Below are 22,326 nucleotides of genomic sequence, written 5' to 3'. Positions count from 1 at the left end.
GGAATCAGCCCAACTCTCCAGTCTGTCCAGGCCCCTCTGCAGAGCCCTCCTGCCTTCCAGTTGATTGACACTTCCCCCCAGCTTAGTGTTGTCTGCGAATTTGCTGATGATGGACTCAATCCCCTCATCTAAATAATTTATAAAGATTTTAAACAGGTCTGGGCCCAGCACTGATCCCTGGGGGACACCACTAGTGACCGCCCGCCAACTGGATGCAGCCCTGTTCAGCACCACTCTGGGCCCGGCCCTCCAGCCAGTTCCTAACCCAGCACAGGGTGCCCCTGTCCAAGCTGTGGGCTGACAGCTTTTTCAGGAGGATGCTGTGGGAGATGGTGTCAAAGGCCTTGCTGAAGTCCAGGTAGACCACATCCACAGCCTTCCCCTCATCCAGCAGGCGGGTCACCTGATCACTTGAGCACAGTTGAGACACAGAAGAACACACACAGGAGTCTCAGTCTGATCTACAGCCTGCTCAAAAGGTTCCAATAATTGACGTTTGGATGTGGTGATCTTAGAGGTCTTTGCCAACCATGACCATTCTGTGGGAACAGCTAAATGAGGCCAAACAGGAACACAGCCTGCACACAGGTGATTTGGGACAGACACCTTTCCTGACTGCCAGTCTGTAGCCTCCCATTGCATTGCTTCTGTAACAACACAGGCTTAAATGGGAATGAATCATCAATGCCTACATCTCCTGAAGGGAGATAACACATTTCCCTATCGTACTGTGATAAGGAAAGAAATTGATTGGAATATGAGAGATGATCAGATAATGTGACTGTAGAATTAGACTCTTCTAGGGTATCAGGGTGGATTAAGCTTTTAGAAAGTAACAGTGGAACTGTCTGAACAATTATTGTATAAGTTTTTAAAATACTACTTAACTGATGAAGACCCAAATGTGATTAGGGGAGAAGAGCAGGAAGCATACATAAAGCAATAACCAGGCTTTGCAGTCTGGTGGTGTTCTAGAAAGATGTAAACTGCAAGTTTCCTCTTGCACTTGTGCAATGTTATTGAAGGTATATTATACTTGAAATAATCCACATCTGTTGATCTGAATTAAGGACATTTTGTTTCATGTGTTTTTAAGAACCCTATCATTTATATAATGCAATAATTCTAGTCAGAGGGGAGGAAATCAAAAACAAGACTATAGATCTATTCTGAAGTAGTTTTATTTGAGGAATCAATTTTATTTCAAGGTCAGCTGCATCAACCAAGGTTTAATACTTTGGCTTACAAAGAAAAAAAAAAAGAACAGAAGAAATTGTGTGCCATACACTACACACACTTTTGACAGCTTTATTACAATCAGCAATACTTTTCTTTCATACCAAAAAAAATTTTCTTAATATAATGAAAACAAAAAGATATCTGAAATCAGCTGCCATGTTTGCTTTAACATCCCCCACTGCTGCAGATTTCATCTCCACATGAAGAGTTACATGAAGAAAATGCAGCTGAAGTTGCTTCATTCCTTCCTTTTCTTTGTACACTGTAGACCAGAGTATGGCAGTCGACATCTGCACACGTTTGGAGCTATGCATTTCCCTCCATGCTGACAAGGTAGTTTGCATACAGCTGAAATGGGACACCAAGTACACAATATGTCTTCAGCACAACACAAGATCATTTTTCTTCTTTGTCTCACTCTGCTACCAGGAATTGTTCCCTGGTGACCACACTGGGACAGTATAAATAAAAGCATAATGGAAGAACTGAAAAGCAATGCCTCTCAATTTATGGCATCATGGCCTTCACTGGAACACAGCCACAGTACATCTAGTCCTATTCGTGCTCCATTCCCCTTTTTAAATATTGCCATTTCTGTTGTTCTTTAAGGCACAGGCTATTTTTGAGATGGATGATGCCACAGAAGTGAGGGAACAGTAAAAATTCCTGCAGAAACTTATCCAAGCCAGTTTTTGGATCTATGAGAAAACACTTGCCACACACAAGCTGATGATCACACTCTGCCCTTCTGTTCCCCCTCTACCTATGAGAAGGGCAGAGGAGGACTGAGTGGGCAGAACTTCAACTGTTCCCTATTTACACACCAGTTCAGTTAACAAACCAGGGGCTGCAATTTGCTTTTGAGCATCTGTACCAACTGGATGCAAACCTAATTAGTTTAGGGATAGTGAATATTTTGACATTAAGAACCTGAACATTTCTACCATTTTTTTGCTGGTGCAGAGAATGGAGAGAATTGAACATTTTGTAAGTTCTCTACATCTCTTATATTTAACTTTTAATGTCACCCTCCATCTTGAGACACTGATGAAAACAAAGGACAAGCAGTCTACTGGTCAAATGAGAAAGTATTATTTTGTTAATGTTTGCTTAACTAGATATATTGCAGAACTCGCATTAGCTGATTTGCGTTCCCACAGCCACACAAAAATTACAATTGCAGAGCACTTAATCAGGAGACTGCACCTAACATATCAACTTCAAAACTAACATTTAAATGAGCTTTTTTTCAGTTTCCCGAAGGAAAACCAAAAAACCTTTCCTTTTGACAGTCTCAGGATTGTTGCCTTTAGCATCAGGGTAGTGCTGATAGGAGCACACAAGGCCCTGGGCAGAGAAGGGTAGATTGAGGTTTTTATAATCATCACCTGCTTTTGTGAATCAAAATTTGGGAAAATGAAAGTGGTTGTTCAGCAAGAATGTCAGTCAGCACTAATCCTGATTAGCCAGCTTTCCTTTTATGAGCATCTGGAGTTGATTCTGCTGACTTTTCCTACAAGTGAGAAGCAAGTTTCAATTTTCAACACCCATAAAATTTAATGAAGCTTCTAACCCACATCAGTAGTGATGGGGTTTCTGTAATGGCAGATTTTAGTTCTTTATACTTGGTTTATAGAAAATATTTCAGAATTACAGCCAAGACATATCAAGTAATGAATTCTGTGACAACCAAAACATGAATCTGAATTTACTTAAACTAGAAAAGTTCTGTCTTTCTGACCAAATTGGAAAGCCATCTATTCTTTGTGAGTACTTGTAAGATCCCCAGCAGCTCTCATTTACTATTTTAAGATACTCTCCTAGCAGTTTTGCCAGGCACTGAAGAGTTGAACACTATATTGCTAAATCAAACAAGTAAAGAAAAGGGTAAACAAAAAATGTCAGAAGTCTTTTTTACCTAAGTGACATGCTCCACCAACCCATCCAGCTGGACAGCTACAAATCCCAGGAGCCACACAAGCTCCATTATTCCGACAACCTTGAGGACAAATTGCTAGAAGAAAAGGATGGGTAAGTCAGCAGGATTTATAAAACTGATATAAAAGATTTCTGACAGAATGAAAGATTCAGGATGATACAAATCAAAGGGGCAAAACTAATTTTCTTCCAGGCCAGATACTCAACTGGTATAACTATAAAGGCATTTCCTGGACCATGGAAATGTACAAAGACATGTATCTACTCTGTTAAGAATTTTGGTTTAAATGTTAGCAGATAGACATTTTAATGCAAAATAATTTGACACTATCTGAGTATGCACCAGTAATTCAGGTCCTTCATTTCAATAGCAATGGGGTGACATTTCCACAGTTATTAGACTCTTAAGGTCTTTAAAATGTTTTTGTTACTGCAGTGATATTTTTTATTAATAGAATATTTTCATTATGTAAATACATAAGGCACTGTGAATGATCCATGCTATTGATAATGTCACCTTTTTATCCTTATTTAACAGAAAAGTAATACAAGCATTTGTTGGGGAAACAGTTCAGAAATATACAGGTTGTGAGCAATCCTGACTTACTTCACCTTAGGCCACATTGGGTTAATGGTTATTGAGGCCTAGTTAGAGGCTTTCTGAGAATGAGCTAATGGGAAAGAGATAACTTAATTGGCAACAGAATAAGAAAATAATTATGTGAAAAGAAGGTTCCATGAGAATGGTATGTGTAATTGGAATACAAAGCCACCTGCATGATAAGATGGTGTAAACAAGGCTTCTCTATATAAAGTGACTGCAAGTTGTTAATAAACGATTTCATACAATCATATTGATGTGCACATGGAATCCTTAAGCCTCCACAGACTGTTTTCCCACAGGCATTTTAACTGAAAGAAGAGTTCCTTCAAACTTAATTCTTAAGTCAACCCACAAAGATGGAATTTAATTTGTTTTGGGGGTTGTATATTATTTTCAGTACAAACTAAACAAGTAAGAAAAATTCTGCTCTTGAGAATGCAGTGATAGCAACCTGAGACTACTCCAATGAGGAATCCAGCACATAATTTCTATTTCCAGTGCCCTCTCCTCAGACTGTCATCAGGACTTGTTTACAGGCCTTAGCTACTCTTAGCATTTAAGTTATCTATGTTACAAACAAAGCACAGGAATGCAGATTCCCACCTTCTTGGCATCTTGATCCTGTCCAGCCAGAAGCACAAAGGCACTTCACAACTCCATTGACAGAGATGCATTCCCCACCATTTTGGCAGCCTCCTTCACAGCTTACTGTGGAAAAACAGCATAGGCAGCACATTTCAGCAGCAGCATAGGAATTCAAATAATTATCATTAAACAGCTGGTCTCTCATCAACTGCTTCTTTTATCACATCTGCAAAGGCTGAAAACTTCAACTTTCAAGAGCAAGGCACAGTTCCATATGGAGGGAGAGAGTGAAGGTGACAGAACTAAGTCTGCAAATGCCAACTGAAAATGCAGCCAAAATTAAGCATGTGCTTGAAAGCTTGTTGAGCACTTAGCCTGAGAGTACCAGCAAACAAACATGATTATCTCTATGGCAGAGATCCTCCCCAGCTGTGAACCAGCTGTTCAGCTACACCAGTGCTCAAACTACTGACATGCATATTCTTATTGATCTTGCCAAATCACAGATGGTAGGTCAGTAAAATGTGGTCAAGGATTCATATATTTTCTTACCTGGCGGGACCTACACATAACAAGAGGAAGAAGTGGCTATTATTTTGACAGGTGAGCTGGTGACTATAGTCAAGTGGTGCCTCCCCAAAGACCAGCAAGTATCTTAAGTCAGCCTCCTCATTCCAGAACAGTTCTACACATCAAAGCCCTGAAAGCCTCATTAATGAAGCATTATTTATACCATACATATGACTGCTATAAACTCTGGTGTATGCCATCATTGAAACAGGGAATAATTACTGTTCTGTACAATCAAATGTATCCTTTCACAAGTATTTTCCTATTTAAATAGCACCTCTCACCCTCTTTCTAAGGCTCTTCTGAGAAGGTCAAGTTCCCTCTTCTGTACAGACCTCATGAAGCTACACTTTCAGTTGACTTTTTAAAAAATAAATCCTTTTGCTGGGAAATTATTCTGACCATGATCCAGTTTACCTCACTGGTGTCAACACTGTTACTTCTACTCACAATGGACAGTTATTTCCCACTGCTTTATACAACATCACTGTTATACAGATCTGCATTAAGACACTTGCTCATCTTTCTTATTCCTCCATAATGTTAATAATATCAGTATCAGATCATTGGCAGTTGAATTCTCATTCAGACTCAATAACATCCCAGAGCTACAGTGTGAGCTTCTGCAGATGTAGATGTTACCAAGTTAGATACACTCATGTCATGCTTTCTTCAAAAAACATTATATACAACTTTATTTAAACAAAACAAACAAACAAAAAACAACAAAACCCCTCACAAACAACAAGAAAAAAGCAAAACCCAACTCCAGACAAACCAATGACAAGACTCCAGAGAGCTGCAGAAGCTAGCTGAGTTCCTTCCCCTAATATGTAATAGGTTACACTCCAAGTAAACTCCAGCAGCTATTTCACATTTGAAGGAAAAACCAAAAATGCCCATAGAATAAACATCAAGCATAAACACAGAATCCCATGAGGTGTTGCTAGGTGCTGTGACCAGTTAGACAGAATTCTTAACTTCTCAGAAAAGTGATGACTGCCCAACTAATTTATCAGCATCAGTTCAAAGAGAACTTCTAAAAAATTTTTAAGGGCCAGGTTGAGGCTTTTCTTCTGAAAGGAAAACACAGCTTTCTTCTCCTTCTCTCTCGAGATACTTTGCCTACAACATCATCATCTTGCCTACAATATCACTTTCCCCTCAAATTCTTTCAAGTTTGCTTCCCCTTCTATCCCAGAACTCAAGTTATCATCAGTATTCTAATTAATTTATAACAATGTTTTTTCTTGGGTTTCCTTTCCCAATCCATGTATGTCTTCAGTAGGCTTCACAAACCCATACAAATTGCCCTTAGCTGCTCTGCATCTCTGTCACCTCCCATCACCTACTGACAAGACATTGTCACATACATCTTTAGCAACTTGTCCTCAATATTCCCATCTTGCAGAGGTTACACAAGTTTCAGCCACCTAATGCAGAAATGTGAATCTACACAACTCATTAAATTATTTAGAAAGACTCGTTATGGAGCTGAGCAACATATTTACATAACACATAGAGAAGGGTTTTTTTCAAAGGGACAAAATTATCTCAGATTCTCACAACACATTTCAGCACATAAACTCCAGCCCATTCTCCTGCAAGCATGCAGAGCCTCTAGGCCAAGTATTTTCTGACAGTATGGTCAGAGGTCTAAGGAATTATGATAATTGTTTCAAAGTGCATTAAATCCTAGACCTAAGAAGCACCAAATTAGTTTTGTCTGGTTTCAAACTTGTCTTTCCAAGCTAAAATTTGTTTGGAATTTACTCACCTTTATGACAGTATCTACCCCCATAGCCAGGCGGACATCTGCATTTTCCAGGTCTGAGGCACTCTCCACCATTTTTACATTTTGGATAACATGTTGCTGTAACAGACAACAAACAAAGCTTGGTGAAATACTGGTGAAGTTCAGCAGAATAATAACAAGTCCATAAGAAACCAACATTATTTTAGCCCCTAAGCTCAAGTTTTTCTCTATAGTTCCTAAGATTTATTTGCCTTACCATCCCACATTGCCAACCAGGTGAAATTGTTTGTACAGAGATCACCATTTTATGCTTTTAAACACTCAAAACTAAGGAAGCTTTTGGATCTGAGACAGAATAGAAGAGAGACAGAGAGACATATATTGGAAAGGAACAAAGGAACACAGATGGACTGCCAAAGAAGTTCTTGGTAGTTGAAGCGAAGAAATTAAAAGTGAGAAAAGAGGTGATAAGAAGAAATGATTAATTTAAAAATGTTACAGCTTCAGTGGCACTTTCTGATTATTAACATTTAATATCAGGCTACATACCTCTCCAGAAAAACTACATGCTCATTTCATCATGCCTATTCTCTAAAATACCTTCATAAGTAAGTCAGCACTTCCTTCTTCTCCACCCTCTTTCTTTTTTTCCTCAGTTGATCTCTCACAGACCTTTCTGAAATGTTGTGTGTTCAGATATAATCCCAGATAAATGTAACCAAAGGCCCTACAAATAATTACAGTTATGACAAAAGTATCCATGATCATCACAGATTCTGCAACTTTTTCATTGCTAACAGCCTGGACGAATTGGATAAGGCACAAATAAAAATCTTCATTTTGCAAAATTCTGTGTAACTCCAGTCAGATTGACAATAAATTACTTATCACATATTGATACTCATAAATCATTCCTGAATCAGCCCTGATGTCTGACAAAATGTTTGCTTATTCACAGAGAGATTTTTAGAAACCCGTATGTTTCAGAGAGTCTCATCTGAATTAACTGCAGGTGTGAGATGAGATCTCTACACTTTATCCTTTGACTGTATGGGTAAGAAATCTGAAACAGAAGGAAGAAAAGGAAAAAGACAAGCAGTAAATAACATGGGACTGATTTTGTCCTCATTCTTCTTGCACTCCTGAGCACCCCTACTGAAGAATAAAGTACTTTCCACATTAGTATCTGCAGAATGAGCATTTGCATGCAAATAAAGGACACAGACATGTATGAAAGAACCACTCAGCACAAAGCTCTGCATAACTGTTTTTTTTACCAGATGCTTTCAGTTAATTTGAAATGCTCTCAATTTAAGAAAAACTACTTCTGTGTTATTTCATACAGTTTTTTAAAGTTTATTTTACCTCTTTATGCTAAAAGTTGCTAATATGGCAGTGGTATCTTAACATCACCATCAAGTTGCATACACAGAGTAAGAGAGCAGCCCTGCTGTGAGGATCTAATACTTAAATATACCACTTGCACAAATAAAGCATTGCAAGTGGGAAGCATTGGCATGAAATGGATTAAAAACACAACAAAAGAATAGCAATAATATCCCAAAAGGGTACCTGCATTCAGTACTGTGAACCTATTCTACTGTTCTCAACTGCTTTTACCATTTGAAACGCTCAATACTTTTCTATGCAAAACATGTAATTTTCAGAAGAGAGCTGAAAAAAGTCTTTCCATCAGGCACATACCTTTTATAAAGCACGGATTTCAATAAAGGGCAGGGGCTGTGTCTAAGAATTAAAGATAGATCTGAAATCCTCCAACCTGTACTGCTTTTCCTTGTATTTTTTTTAACTCTTTGCCAAAACATCTCCCCTCAGACTTTCAAGAATAAGCAAGAATGTACCTCCAGGGAATGGGAGTGATCTGATGGGCAGCTTCACAGCACGACATGAAACCAGTGGCCTCACCAGAATAAAGGTTATGCTGAGAGCAGCCTGAAGTACTTTACAACACCCCTCTGTTCAGAGACCTCTTTGGATTACCCACAGCTACTACAGTTGAGCCTACCAGAACCACTCTACACCTGACTTGTGTAATTTGCAATCACCCTTTGAGCAAGAAAGTTAATCAGGAAAAACTCTGAACAACCCACCCAACTAGAGAGAACCAGTCCTACAGAAATCTTGCCCAACTTTTCCCCTCCATGTTTTTCAGTCCCACAGGCTAGGGTATTCCAAACCCCATAACGAACGTAGCATCTGTGTACATAACTAGCTCCATGTGGCTACTAACCACACATTCAAGTAACTTTGAAGACCACCTGCTTAAGACCAAATACATCTTTTTCTAAACTGCCTTCACCTGTAGCTAAATTCTTTTCACTTTTTGTTATTTACAGATTTTGTTCCTTCCCCTCTAAGCCATCTCAATAGCCAGAAAAGGCTAGAGACAGCAGAAATGTATTTTAACTCCACTAACAATGCAAAATTGAAAAACACACACTCCTCAGCACCTCACCCCTATTCAGAGAGGCAGATCTCATCCATTATTTCTATATTTTTGGTGAGAGGGAGGAAGAAACAAGAGATCTCAGAACACGAGATGAAACCTCAACTTATGCATTTTTTCCTGCACTGATGACCATACGAGAAAAAGCATTCAGTGGTTGCCTTAAAAATACCAGACAGTTCACCTCTCTAGAATGGATGTGCATCTCTTAACAGCCTTTCATACCTCCTCTAAGCTTCAAAATATCTAGGATCCAACAGCTGTTTGGATTCATACTTACCCATCCCCACTATGCAGCACATCAGCTATACATCTTTTGTCACTACCTGCTAGCCTTAGCTTCTAAATAAAACAACACTCCATGAATTATTGCTGTGCTGAATGAAAATTTCAGCAACATAGCTCAGATTTTTAAAAAATAATCACATTTTAGATGAAGGGCATTGAGAACTCAAAGAAATACTATACAAATTACATTACATCTTCATTCAGGACAAGATGCAAAGCAAAAGATTTTCTCCTGAGGTGGAGTGGGTTTTAGCAATTATTAGCAGTTAAATTTTGAAGAAAAGAATAGGAAATTAATGTTACATTAAACACTGTTTAAGCTGAAACTCTTAGCACTGTTTACTTCTGCATATTGGGCAAAATTTTTGAAGATACTTTGTCTCCCCTGGGAAGCCAACAGGAAGAGAGTTCAGTTTACCCTATCTTTAAGTCTCCTGCCATAGGAACGGGATGTACAGTTGGGTCTGTGGGTCAGGCTCAGGAAACTATCAAGCCCCTAAAAGCACCATTCCTTACACTGGCGAATATTTAAACATGCACAGAAAAAATGATCAAAGGAAGCTGATGCAGAAGCCTTTCCAGTAAGTGGACACTTACCCAACATTCAAACGATAAAACACAACCTATAGACAATATGGCTGGGACAGGGCCTATCCCTTACCCAAGTGTCTTCATGAGGGATCTGGCTTCTGGTTGTGTCCTTCTCTCACCTCACCAGAAACCGGCAGTCGCTGCCCCTCGTCTTCCACCTCACCTTTTCTGCATCCTTCCTGCCATCCAACCCCCACCGCCTCCTACCACATTCACATTCCAGCTCTCCAGACCTTCCCGGAGGGATTCCCTACAGGAAGGCCAAGAGCTCTCACACAGGTACTAGTGCCCAGCCCTGTTCGGCCCCAAAATGCTTGCCCCCCACGGAGGTCGGTCCAGCCGCGGGCAGGCGGTGTGTGCCCACACCGCAGGGCTCCGCCGACCCACGGCGCTTCTCACCTTTCCCCGCCCTCCACCACCCCACGGTAGCTCCTCGCCGACGGGCCCACCGCAACCCGCCACCTTTCCCCCCTCAGCGGCACCCCGGAACGCCGGGCGAGGCCGGGCTGTTACCGTGCTGGCAGAGCTCGCCCTCGTAGCCCTTGGAGCAGAGGCAGGTGCCGTTGCCAAGGCAGAGCCCGCCGTGCTGGCAGCGCGGGCTGCAGGCGGTCGGCGGGCCGAAGCCGAAGGGCAGGGCGGCCCCGCGGGCGGGCAGAGCGCCGGCCTCGCCGCCGTGACACAGCCCCCACAGCGCCAGGCAGAGCAGCAGGCGGGGCACCTGCACCCCTCCGCCGCCGTCCCGCCACGCCATGACCCGCCTGCCCGCTTCGCCCGCCGGCAGCCACTGTCTGGGGCTCCCCGCCGCCTCCTCTGCTCTCCTCTCGCTCCCCTTTCACCCCCCTCGCTCCTTCACGCCCCCCTCGCTTTCCCTTTCTCTGATCATTTCCACTCCTCCTCCTTACCCCCCACAGCAGCGCCGGCCTCCCCCCGCCTCGCTTCGCCGCCCCCCTTGGTGTATCACGGCTGCTGGAAGCCCCACCCGGGTGTCCCCGACAGCCAGCGGGCTACCAGAGCGCGGGCAGGGCCAGCGGCAGGGCCAGGGAAATGTAGCGGCGTCCTGTCAGGCAGGCTGGGGTGCCCGCAAGACTCGGCCGCAGTGGATGAAGCAAACCAGGCTCGGAGGGACAGCAGCAGGGCCCAGAACCCACCAGAGGCAGAAGACCGGCCACGAGGTAGTCACTTGTCAGAGCCAAACTTTGCCCAGGTCAAGGAGCCCACCTTAGCATAAAGCCTGTCAGCGGGGTGTGCTGTCTGCTGGCCCTTCCACCCCTTTCCAGGGCAGCACTGCTCTTGACATGGAGCTGACATGTCTTGTCATCTCTCCCTCTTCACCACCCTCCAGAATTTCTGGTTTTCACTCACTTTGAAGTTACCATAAGATGTCAGGGATATTTGGGGTGATTGATTCTGTGCTCTCCTGAGACCCTGCCTGGAAGTATTGTGTCCAGGTCTGCAGTCCCCAACACAAGAAGGACATGGAGCTGTTGTAGCGAGTTCAGAAAAGGGCCACAAAAATTATCAGAGGGCTGCAGCATCACTCCCATGAGGAGAGGTGAGAGGTGGGGTTGTTCAGTCTGAAGAAGAAAAGGCTCTGGGAAGACCTTAGAGCAGCCTTCCAGTGCCTGAAGACAGCATATAGGAAAGTTGGGGAGGGACTTTTCATAAAAGAATGTAGCAATAGGGTAAGTGCTAATGTTTTTAAACTGAAGAGGGTAGATTTAGGTTAGAAATTAGGAAGAAATTCTTCACTATGAGCGTGGTGAGACACTGGAACAAATTGCCCAGAGAAGCCATAGATGTCTCCTCCCTGGAAGCATTCAAGGCCAGGCTGTGTGGGTCTTTGAGCAATCTGGCCTGGTGTAAGGTGTCCCTGCAGGAGTGAGAGCAGGTGATCTTTAAGGTTCAGTCCAACCCAAACCATTCTGTCATTCTGTCACCGAGGCACTGAACTCACTGCCACTTCACAGATACAAAAACAGGAGAATATCTTCAGTTGCAAGAACACAAACTAGATGATCAGGAAACATTTTCTCCCTCATTATTTCCCATTTTTCACAAGCACTGTCTATCATTTTAAATGTTCCCTGGTGAAAGCACACACTCTCAATGTTGAGGATGAGCCCATGGGAATTTTTCCAGATGAGTTTGACTGACCAGTTAAGAATAATAGATTAGCATAAACACCTATACAAAGTATCTAAAGAAAAGTGAAATGAATCTCAAGCCTTTTAAAGACCTAAGGAAAAAAGCCTTTCAACAGTGAGATCTGACTTTGAATAGTTCTGCGAGTTGCCTGAAATAGCTTAATTTGTTGCCTAGATGTAGTAGTATGATCAGGAGTGTGATCTGGTAACTGACTTCACTTTGACTAGAAATTAAGCTGTATGTAATAGCTTGATAGAATAAAAGGCAGAAGTACTTCTGTTGGAAAACTGGCTTTGATCTCTCTTCACACTTACAGAGTGTGAAACATAGTTCTTAGAGGGAATAAAATGCAAGGCAAATACGTTACTGATAGTATAAAGTAATGTATGGCTTCTATGCAAAGATTAAGGCATTGTAATCCACATCTTTGTGAATCTGGATTTAGCCTTTCAAGGAGCAAAGTAACATGTTAAATTATTAAAAAAGAGAAGCCTAGAAGTGCAATACTAAATGCCTAAATTGTGCACAAATTCCCATCTTGCTGGTACCTAGGCAATGGAAGCAACTTTTAGATGATACATATGTACATACAGTTAGATTCACCCTGTGCAAACCCATGCTGCAAAGATCTTTCCATGCAGTACTGATGCTGCAAAAAAACCCAATGAGCTAATTACTCATGCAGAAGTTGCCATAGTCTGTAAATTTGTTATCTAGAAAAATACCAACATCCAAACCCTGTTCATATTGCAGTTCCAGTTGTGGTGGGGAGAAGAGTCTCCTCTTGCAAGTATGAGAGTTATTGGATTGTGCAGTGAGAGCACTCTTGGTAAAATCCCTTGCCAGAAATATATTAGGGAATAAATTCTTCCCACAAGGAGTAGCTTTGTCTATGCCAGCCTGTAGTGAAATGAGGCAATGAGGCAGCCAGGTGCCACTAATTGCCAGGTAGTGGGCATGAGCTTGTGTTAAGCCCACCTGTGCCTGATTAGGGCAGGCCCCCACTCCGCATGAGCATGATTAGGGGGCCAATAAAAGGTGAGCTTCCAAACACAGGCTCAGCTCATTCCTGAGTAAGTCAGCAGAGAGGTCAGTTGAATCTGGAGCAGTAGCACTGAGCCAGGCTAACCAGTCCTGAGGGCAACCAACTCAGGGCACTGTTTGTGCGCTTCTGCTGGAACACCTGTTGGACCTTGAAGTGCCGTGCCCTAAGAGAGGTTCGTCTTACAGCATCATCAAGCTGTTTTATTGATAAGGATTTCCTCTAATTGCTTATCCCTCCTGGAGAAATTTGAGGGGCTCAGCCTTTAGAGCTGAGCTCGTGGTGTCAGCTGCTGTGGGCAAAGGTGGGCTTAACACAAGCTCATGACCACTACCTGGTAATTAGTGGCACCTGGTTGCCTCATTGCCTCATTTCACTACACCAGCCTTACAAGAGCAAAAGGAAAGAAGAAGAGAACTGAGACACTGATTCTGGTCTGTATTGTTCTCTGGGTGTATCATAATTTTACACTTCCTTGGCTTCTGCCAATAATTTTGACCATATTGTGTTCTTCACAGTATTATTTTTTTAGTTTTGTCTTTTCTCCAGTTTAATGTGTAAGTGTGCCTTTTTGATATTAATGCTTAGCAACAATTCATTCATACAGAATTCCTTTCAGCTATTCCTCATTGTTCATGTAGACCATCTGATTTCTAAAGTAGTTCTGTTTCATCCCATATCCATGCTTTCTTATTCCAAAAGATGACTCCTGGTGGCTCAGGTTAATTAAGAGCCCTTTTGATTTTAATTTTTTTTTATTTATTTCTCTTCAGGTTTCCCTTGAGGATAGTAAAATATGAAAGAAAATGATCATATTTTGAAATATGGCAAGTGCCCCTTCAGCAGAGATAATTAAATGCAAAGACTATATTAAATAAGCTTGCCCAGGTGTTTCATTGAATAAAATAAATTTGTTTAAACATAATCTTCTATAGGAAGGATTAGGCTGCTTTGCCATCTTTGTGCATCTAAATTCATCTCGGGGCTTATGAAATTTACTGAGTGTATGCCTGCATTTTAAAGGGGTTTTGTTATGCTAACAGAGGTTCTCGCTGAAAACAGAAATGCTTCTAGACATCCAACATACTTTAGCCTTAGGAGCACAATTTGATTTAAAAAAAAAAATGGCAGTTGTGGAGTTGCTAAGTGGAGAGTCAAAGAGAATTCACATTCATTCATTCATGTTGTAATGGTTGTTATGATACTTTCAAACTAAAACCAAAACAAAGCAGTTTGAGAACTAGGACTTTCACAGGCTCATTTTTTGCTTAATTAAACATTAAAAGAAGGAGTGTCAACATTACACTGCTATACTGGCTGCCTGTATCATGAACAACAATGTGTAAATGTCTCTTGAGGCTTTTGAGGGGTACTTCTGCCCAGTCCAGAGAAGACAGGGAAGGACTGAAACTTGCATTATAATCTGAGCTAAGGTACTCAGCTTCTTACTGCAAAAATAAGAATGCTCACTGGGAGCTTGGGATTCTGCTTCCTGTAAGGCAGAGCAGTTGCAAGGATTGGGCTCTCTCACAGCCACCTGGCCACTTTATATGCCACTTCTCTTATGTCTCTCTTGCTTGCTTCAAAGACTATTTCATTACAGGGTGAAAAATATTTAAGAAGTATAAGCTGACATCTTTATGTGCCATGGGATGGCTGAGCCATCTGTAATACAGCACAATCTGGTCTCAAAAGTACACTTGTAAGAAAATGGTAAGCCTAGGAAGCAGGATTCAAAAATTTAGAGGGTGCTTACACAGTGGTGTTGCACAGTCATCTAGTAAAGTATCAGTAGCTCATTAATCAAGTAGACTGGCTTGAGTAGGAGGTGATGTTAGGAGGTGTATTATACAGGTAACCTCTTTCCTAGCACTGTGCAGTTCAAAGCTTTGACGACCGTAGCTGCGCTGTTATGGTGCACAGCTGGACTTGGTGATTTATTTAATTACATCTAAAATTATGTCATCCAGAGCTAACACTTTGTTTACCAGTGCAGCATCACAATTAGCACCCACATTTATACGTCTCAGCATAATTTGATGTTCATTCTATTATGTACAGATGAGCCATCATGTAATGGTAGAGCTAAGTAGCACTGACCTAAGCTGTATCCCAACTCAAGTCCATGTCAGATTTTTCATATAGTAGAGACTTATGACCAACATCAGTCATCTCTGTTGACAGTCTGAATACTGATGTGTCTTCCAGTGCAATTGGGCTTTGGTGGTATTTGAAAAATATGTATGAAAGAAGGAAAATTACATATGGGTTTATTTTCAAACATTCCCTGTATGAATTAAGTGAGCAGAAATATTATAGATATTGTGTGATATAGATATGTACAGGGTGTGTACAAACACTAATCCACATGCACATCTCTTGTTGGTATGCAAAATTAAGGCTCTCTGTGGACTGCTTATACAAATTGTCACCATTAGCACACCAAGTCCTCTTTTCATAATGTTAAGCCCCTATTTTAATTTATCTGAAACAAATATATTAATCTGAAGGGTACCAGCCCTGTATGCAGCTTTCAAAACCTTCGTAAATTATCATCTTCACATAATGGCAAACTCTCAAAAGGTGAAGTTTAGTCAACAAGACTGATCTTCACTGAAGTCCTTGTTCACAGATTTATCTTGCTTACTAGGCAGAAACATGGAAATGGTATGGTTCATGAAATACTACAGAATTAACACTTTTATCATTGCAATTAGTTATAAATCACTCATATTTTTTCCTTTCCTAAGCATTTCCAATTAGAATACAGAAAAATCTGTGCCTGGGGACTCTGGCTATCCCATAGCAATACAGGAGTATTGTCATAAGACCAGCCAGATTCACTAGAAACAGTTTAGCTCTGTTTGAAGCTCTGTTTTATGCACAACAAGGTCATCCAGTCACTAGTCTCTCTTTAGAATCCTAGATGTAAATTACCTGACAGGAAAAGAAATGCTCTTTCTTTTACTCATTAAAGATTACTGAGTGAAAAGATCAAGGCTTGTCTTATTCCCTGGCAAACAGCTCAGCTTTCAGCTGTAACCTTAATTCCTTGTTGGATCTGATTCTATCTTTTGGGAACATTTGTTGATGTATAGGCTAAGAAACCTTCCAGTTCTACAAAGCTGGTAGGCCAGTGACCCTTTATCTGATTTCACAAACATAAAGCAGTAATTCAAAGTTACAAGTTTATAAAACAAAGCCCTGATCTTCCACTGCAGGTCACCTTGGTTAGTAGCTGCAATGAGGAGAGACCAAATGATTACACAAATATTGTGCGATTTAATTTTGAAAGCTGAGGACAATCTCACTATAAGGAAATCTGTTAAATTCTATAGGTCAGTCCCATTCTATAGATGCTTCTTCTGAAAAATGAAGAGCAGATACCCATCAGTGGAAATCAAATCTGTCATTCTCCGTATCTTGTCTTCATAGGAGAGGTGCTCCAGGCTTCTGATCATCTTCGTGGCTCTCCTTCTCCACTTGAGGACCAAAGCCCAGGTAAAACAAGACCATGAGACACTTCTAAGGATCACATCAAGCTTCCTTTAGAGGCATCTGGGACATCTGGGAACCTTTTTTTCTTCAGCACTGTGGTGTCAGATTCTGCATCCTGGAAAATAAATGCACAATGTTACAAGCCACCAGGTAACTTGAATTTTTATTTTTCCTGCTGTTTAAAGGGCTCAGTATCTCTCAGTGCCATCCAGGTCAAACTGAAAATCCTCTTCCATCCCCTTTTCTTCTCTGCACTCTGCTAAGCTGCTGAAGAGAGCTTGTAAGCAAATGAAAAGAATTTGATTCATTCACTACTTGGAGGCTCTCAGCCATGTCGCTCATAAGTAAACTATTTTTTTTGGCACTGAATCTTATATTTTGCCCTGAAAGAAATTTGGCATAATGTCCAATGAAAAGAAAAATTGAACAGCACTTGGTATAACTATTGACTATAACTCAGATACCACACCACTGCACACCATATAAATAGCAGGAGCCTATTTTTCTGTAAGTTTGTTGAAGTGGAAAGTCCCTACTCATAATTCCTCTTGATGAACTCTAGAGAAAAGCCCACGAAGGCAAACACTTGTTCTAAGGTAGTGAATTCTATATTGTTAAATGTCTGCCTCATAGGATTCAGCTTTGTATCAACTTTATTTGATTCAACTTTCCACAGTATCAAATACTAAGAATTTTATATTCATGTAGTTATTATTGTACCATAATTCCTAATTACACTCAGCCTGGAAACCATAGCAATGCTACTCAAGCTGCCTCAAAGCAAATCCAATGTCTGTGGAAGCATCCAGAGATTCATCCTTGAAACAAAGATATCACTTTGTCTGCCACAAAAATGCTGCCAACTTTAGGTTGAATGTGGCTACTGTTCAACAGGGCACAGTAACACACCCCAGCAATGTGGAACAGGAAATGAATAAAAAAGACTACATCTAATTGATATTTAGATATGGTAGGATGTAATTACTCATGCTGGAATTCAGTGAAAGCATCAGCATGCTGAATGCTCCCTTATTAAAAAAAGAAAAAAAAAAAAAAGTACATTTAGTTCCTTACTGTCCACCAACAGAGAAGAATTTAGTTTGGCAGCTGGTGGTTAAAAGGGAGGTTGCAACTAGATAATCTTTAAGGTTCCTTCCAACCCAAACCATTCTATGATTCTATGATTAAATATGTGATCTCCAGGGGATAAGCTCAGCTCTCTCTGCCACTCATGTGCTGGGCTCCCATTTAAACTCAGTCCCTTGATGGACACTAACTCTGATGGATGTTTTCATCTGCACTGACTGGGAAGACTTTTCATGCTGTACTTAGTGGTAAATGTCACATTTAGACTGCATATTAGACTGTTCTTTAGTACAAGGGTGGTGAGACTGGAACAGGTTGCCCAGAGAAGCTGTGGATGTCCCCTTCCTTGGAAGTGTTCAAGGCCAGGCTGGATGAGGCTCTGAGCAACCTTGTCTAGAGGAGAGGTCCCTGCCCAGGGCAGAGAAGTTGGATGGGTGATCCCTTGTAGAAAATCCGCAGAGGCTTAAGGACAACACGTAGTCACCAGTATGGTTAAAGTGAAGTCATCCTTTAACAATTCACACTCTCTTTATATAGAGCCCTTGTTTATATAACGATATCTTGCAGGTGGCTATATCTTGGCCACAAATCCTGTTCTCACAGAACTTCTGCTGGCTACATCATTATCCTGTTATTCTTCTTTTCTGCTGTCAGCTCCCTTATCTTTTCCCCGTAGCTCATCTTTCAGTAACCTTGCAGCTAGGCCTCAAGGCCCTTAGCTTACTCTAGCTAAAGCTAAATAGTCAGGATTGCTCACATGTGTTTTCTTCCAAACAGTTTCCCAACAATCTCTAAAGACCCTTCCCACCATTCTGTGATTCTATGGTTGTGCATGGACCGTGCTGCCTGAGTTTGCACAGTTTGTGGCTTGTTGGTTTTATTTCTTTGTTTGAGGGGGTATTTTGTTGTTGGTTGTTGCTTTGTTTTGTTTTCCTCCCCTAAACCTTCAGTTTCTGGAATCCCATGAGCAGTTTTAATACTAAGTGTTAATTTTAAAAGCTGTGAGATAGAGGTAAGAATGAGACCCCAGAAAACGCCAGCAGATAAGCCTCTTCTGTCAATTTCTTAAAAATATTTTTTAAGCCAGTATATTCTGTGTCTGTCTTGGGCTGTTCCTAGGGCTGGTAATACTGTCCTTAGTTTCTCTTTTTATAATGTGCAATGGTAACTTTGTACATAAATGGATTTCTCAGAACACATGTTCATGAAACCAGAGCCTGAGGTGGCCTGGCATTCTAGCACAATTCCATAGACTGAAAATCCTGAAAATCAAACTTCCAAGACAGAAGATTCTCCACTTGCTAATTTAGACATCACATTTGCAATAACTATTGCAGTCCTCTGCATCATCTTAGGTTATTTTGACATTTGATGACTTTTAAAATTCCATTTCTTAGATTTGGCACTCTGGAAAGCTTCATCCTTGTTACAAAACAGCATATACAGTTATATTTATTCATGTTATGTCCTCTTATGTCACAACCTTATTATTCTGAGCTGGTTTAAAACCAGCACTGACAAAGGTGTCAGTTATCCAAGTGTGACATCCTGACCACCACAACTGGTGATTCAGCATAAGTAAACAAGATTTCTTTCTGCACCTAGCTGTCAACCACTGGGTTGACTTCAAACTCAGTGTTCCTTGCCTCAGATATTTTTTAGGGAGAAGGTCTTACAAGGATAGGCTGAGGGAGCTGGGGTTGTTTAGCCTGTAGGATACTCCAAGGGGACCTTATCACTCTCTACAGCTGCTTGAAGGGAGGCTGTAGTCAGGTGGGGGTCAGGCTTTCTCCCAGGCAATGAGTGACAGGAGGAGAGGGTATGGCCTGAAGCTGCACCAGGGGAGGTTTAGGTTGGATCAGGAAGCAGTTTGTCATGGAGAGGGTGACCAGACATTGGAATGGACTGCCCAGAGAAGTGATGGAGTCACCATCACTTGGAGGTGTTTAAGGAAAGGCTGGCTGTGACAGTGCCATGGTCTAGCCAGTGTGGTGATGTTAGGTCACAGCTTGGACTGTATGATCCCAGAGGTCTTTTCCAGCCTTAATAATTGTGATTCTGCATATGCTGATCCTCCCTATTGCTCTATAATGAAAGTTGTACTGAATGTATAGGATTTAGATGATGAACTTGGGAGTTCCAAAGCTGCTGCAAACACCACTCTGGCTTGAAATGTGGTAGGAATAAGCTCAGCATTAATGTTTCAGATGACTGAAAAGAAAACATTGACTTTGTACATTTGACTGAGTATACTTGATGAAGATGAGCTTGATAAACCCCCAGCTGCTTAGCACTTTAGACTTACAGCTCATGCTGCTTATCCATAAGATAATTTTGATAAGATAAATTCAGTGTTGCTGGACGGATACTTATAGATAGATTGGACATATGCACTATGTCTTATTTCAGGAGAAGACAATGATAACAAAAGTTATGAAAATGTAATCTGAAACCCAGCCTCAATAATGCAAGCAGATTGTAAGACAGCCTCTTCCCCTCTGCAAGGGTTAATATGAATGCTGAAATCTCTCATTTTTACTTATTGATGAAAAGTCCAGTCCATGGGCTGAAGATCACAAAAGCATAGCTACCATTCCCCCCCTCAGCCAACTCAGGGGTGGCATGCAAGCATTCCAGGCATGACCTTTACACTTGGTAATCAATATGAAACATCAGTAATGTTTGACTCGCCATTAAAAGTGATTTTTGTTACACTGCTGAAAAAGAACAAGGCTGATGGGAATCTGCACCATCCCAGTGGGTCCACCTCTCCTGCTACACCTCTCCTCAGCATTCTGAGCCATCCAGCACCAACAACCTCCACAAACTAAAAACTCCTAATGGGTAACATCAGCCTCTCAAGAAAAGCGTGTTGTTCCTCAGGAAGAAAAAGGCAAGATACATTAAAGACTTCACCAAAGCTTTTGTTTTTTACACCTAGGTGGACTTTTCTCTGTCAAAACTCTGATAACCCAGATAACCTTAAGGAGGAAAAAAATCCCATCATAATAAAAGACCTCACCAGGGGCTCCTAATTAGCCCAGCCTGTGAGAAGCAAAGGAAGACAGGAGCTTCTCTTGAACACCACCATCAGAGACAGGTAGTAGTCATTTTGCCTACACAAAAATAACCTCACTGAAGTCTGCCTAGTACAAAACCAGCATTATTGCCTAGGTACTGGCCAGGCCTATCACATAAGCAAAGCAAGTAGTATATAAAAAAAGGCAAGCAAGACTGATTATGAAGTAGTTCCAAACAAAGAAAGCTGCAAAAATCACAACTGCATGGGTTGTATATTTCTATTTCATAATAAGAATAAAGCCAATCTGATAGTAGTCTGAAAAAAAGGGAAGTTTCCTTTCCTGTTTTCAGTTCTAAGAACACCTTTATGGAATAACACCATAGCTATTTTTCTTTTACAGCTGTTATCTGGAAGCTGACATGGATCAATATACAGTACACTCTGGCACAGTTAATGGAGTTATTATGAGACCATAAAAATTTTTGTCTCCTTTGCAATCCTCACATTCAGTATTGGCCATTATGGATTTTTATTCAAGGAGACAACCCGGGAACATGCACAGCCCTAATAGTACATCCCATTGCCTCACTGGGACTTGGTGACTGGGACTTTTCTCATCTAAGCTGTTCACAATTTATATATACAATGGAACTAAAATGGAGTAAATACCTTAATGTCTTCCTTGGTTATGTCATTCTTCAGCATTAGCTCTACATCTGTAGAACTTTGTTCAAGCTGCTGCAGAAATATCTATTCAAACATGTCTCAATTTTTAGCTGTGACTTTTTGACATGTCCCATCATATAGCCAATAATGATACATTTTTTTGGCATTCTTAAGACTGCTTCCCATGTCCCTCAGTTACTTGCCCCCAGCAGAATGGCTGCAATTATTAGTGTTTGCTTCACTTTGTCATTTGTATTCTTCTAGTTCCATGTGAAGTATGACTTCCTGCCATTTATTTCCTAATAGCAAGTAGCTGCCTTCCCCCCACCCTGAGGTTTTTTTTTCCCCTCCAAAGTGTACTAAATTATTTTCTGGCCAAAAGCATAATTGTTCTTTACTGTCAATATTTTCCTGAGCTTCTTTAGGTTCTGTTCACACCCAGCAATAGAGTTCCTAGAATTACTTAGCCACAATTAAACTTCTAGACTGTGATTAGAAGTGTTTTCATAGTAGCAGATCCAAACAGCATGAAATATATGACAAAACTTGGACAAAAATGCAACCTAAAATAATACTTTGAGACTTACAGTTTTTTATGTGTGTGATCATCTTACACTATGATTTCTAATTCTGAAAAACAATTTTTTATTAGCATTTGCACAGTAATGATGCAAACAGAATTGGTAGATTTTTAATCTGATATTGTGAAGAAAAATTAATGTTTCGTTTACTCTGCTTGGGTCAAGCAAAACTAAACACACTGAAATACACCTCTCTCTGTTTTGTTTTCCTTTGCCATGTTGTAGATTTGTTTACCTGGCATCCATTA

The 22,326-nt window shown here is 40.9% G+C and overlaps 1 protein-coding gene across 1 annotated transcript; it reads right to left on the bottom strand.

Annotated features, from left to right (window-relative positions):
• Positions 1–1,477: 1,477 nt before the first annotated feature.
• LOC103528869 (von Willebrand factor D and EGF domain-containing protein) lies at positions 1,478–10,818 on the bottom strand. Its single transcript, XM_030445760.1, has 5 exons — positions 10,552–10,818; positions 6,714–6,809; positions 4,385–4,489; positions 3,158–3,253; positions 1,478–1,587 (listed from the first exon to the last, which is right to left on the bottom strand). Exons 1-5 carry the CDS (start codon positions 10,787–10,789, stop codon positions 1,478–1,480), a joined length of 645 nt encoding a protein of 214 aa, XP_030301620.1. The 5' UTR covers positions 10,790–10,818.
• Between the last annotated feature and the right edge of the window lie 11,508 nt (positions 10,819–22,326).

Source organism: Calypte anna, chromosome 2 (genome assembly GCF_003957555.1).
Source record: "Calypte anna isolate BGI_N300 chromosome 2, bCalAnn1_v1.p, whole genome shotgun sequence".
NCBI lineage: Eukaryota > Metazoa > Chordata > Aves > Apodiformes > Trochilidae > Calypte > Calypte anna.
Note: the sequence above shows the minus strand (reverse complement) of the source record. Positions and strands in the feature narration are given on the sequence as shown.

What these genes read in the sequence shown, in the direction of transcription:
- LOC103528869 (XM_030445760.1), bottom strand. Translation starts at nt 10,789, where the DNA reads ATGGCGTGGCGGGACGGCGGCGGAGGGGTGCAGGTGCCCCGCCTGCTG. An exon ending in GGGCGAGCTCTGCCAGCACG is followed by an intron (nt 6,810 to 10,551) that starts GTAACAGCCCGG and finishes TGTCTGTTACAG; the next exon opens with CAACATGTTATCCAAAATGT. An exon ending in AGGATCAAGATGCCAAGAAG is followed by an intron (nt 3,254 to 4,384) that starts GTGGGAATCTGC and finishes CTTTTCTTCTAG; the next exon opens with CAATTTGTCCTCAAGGTTGT.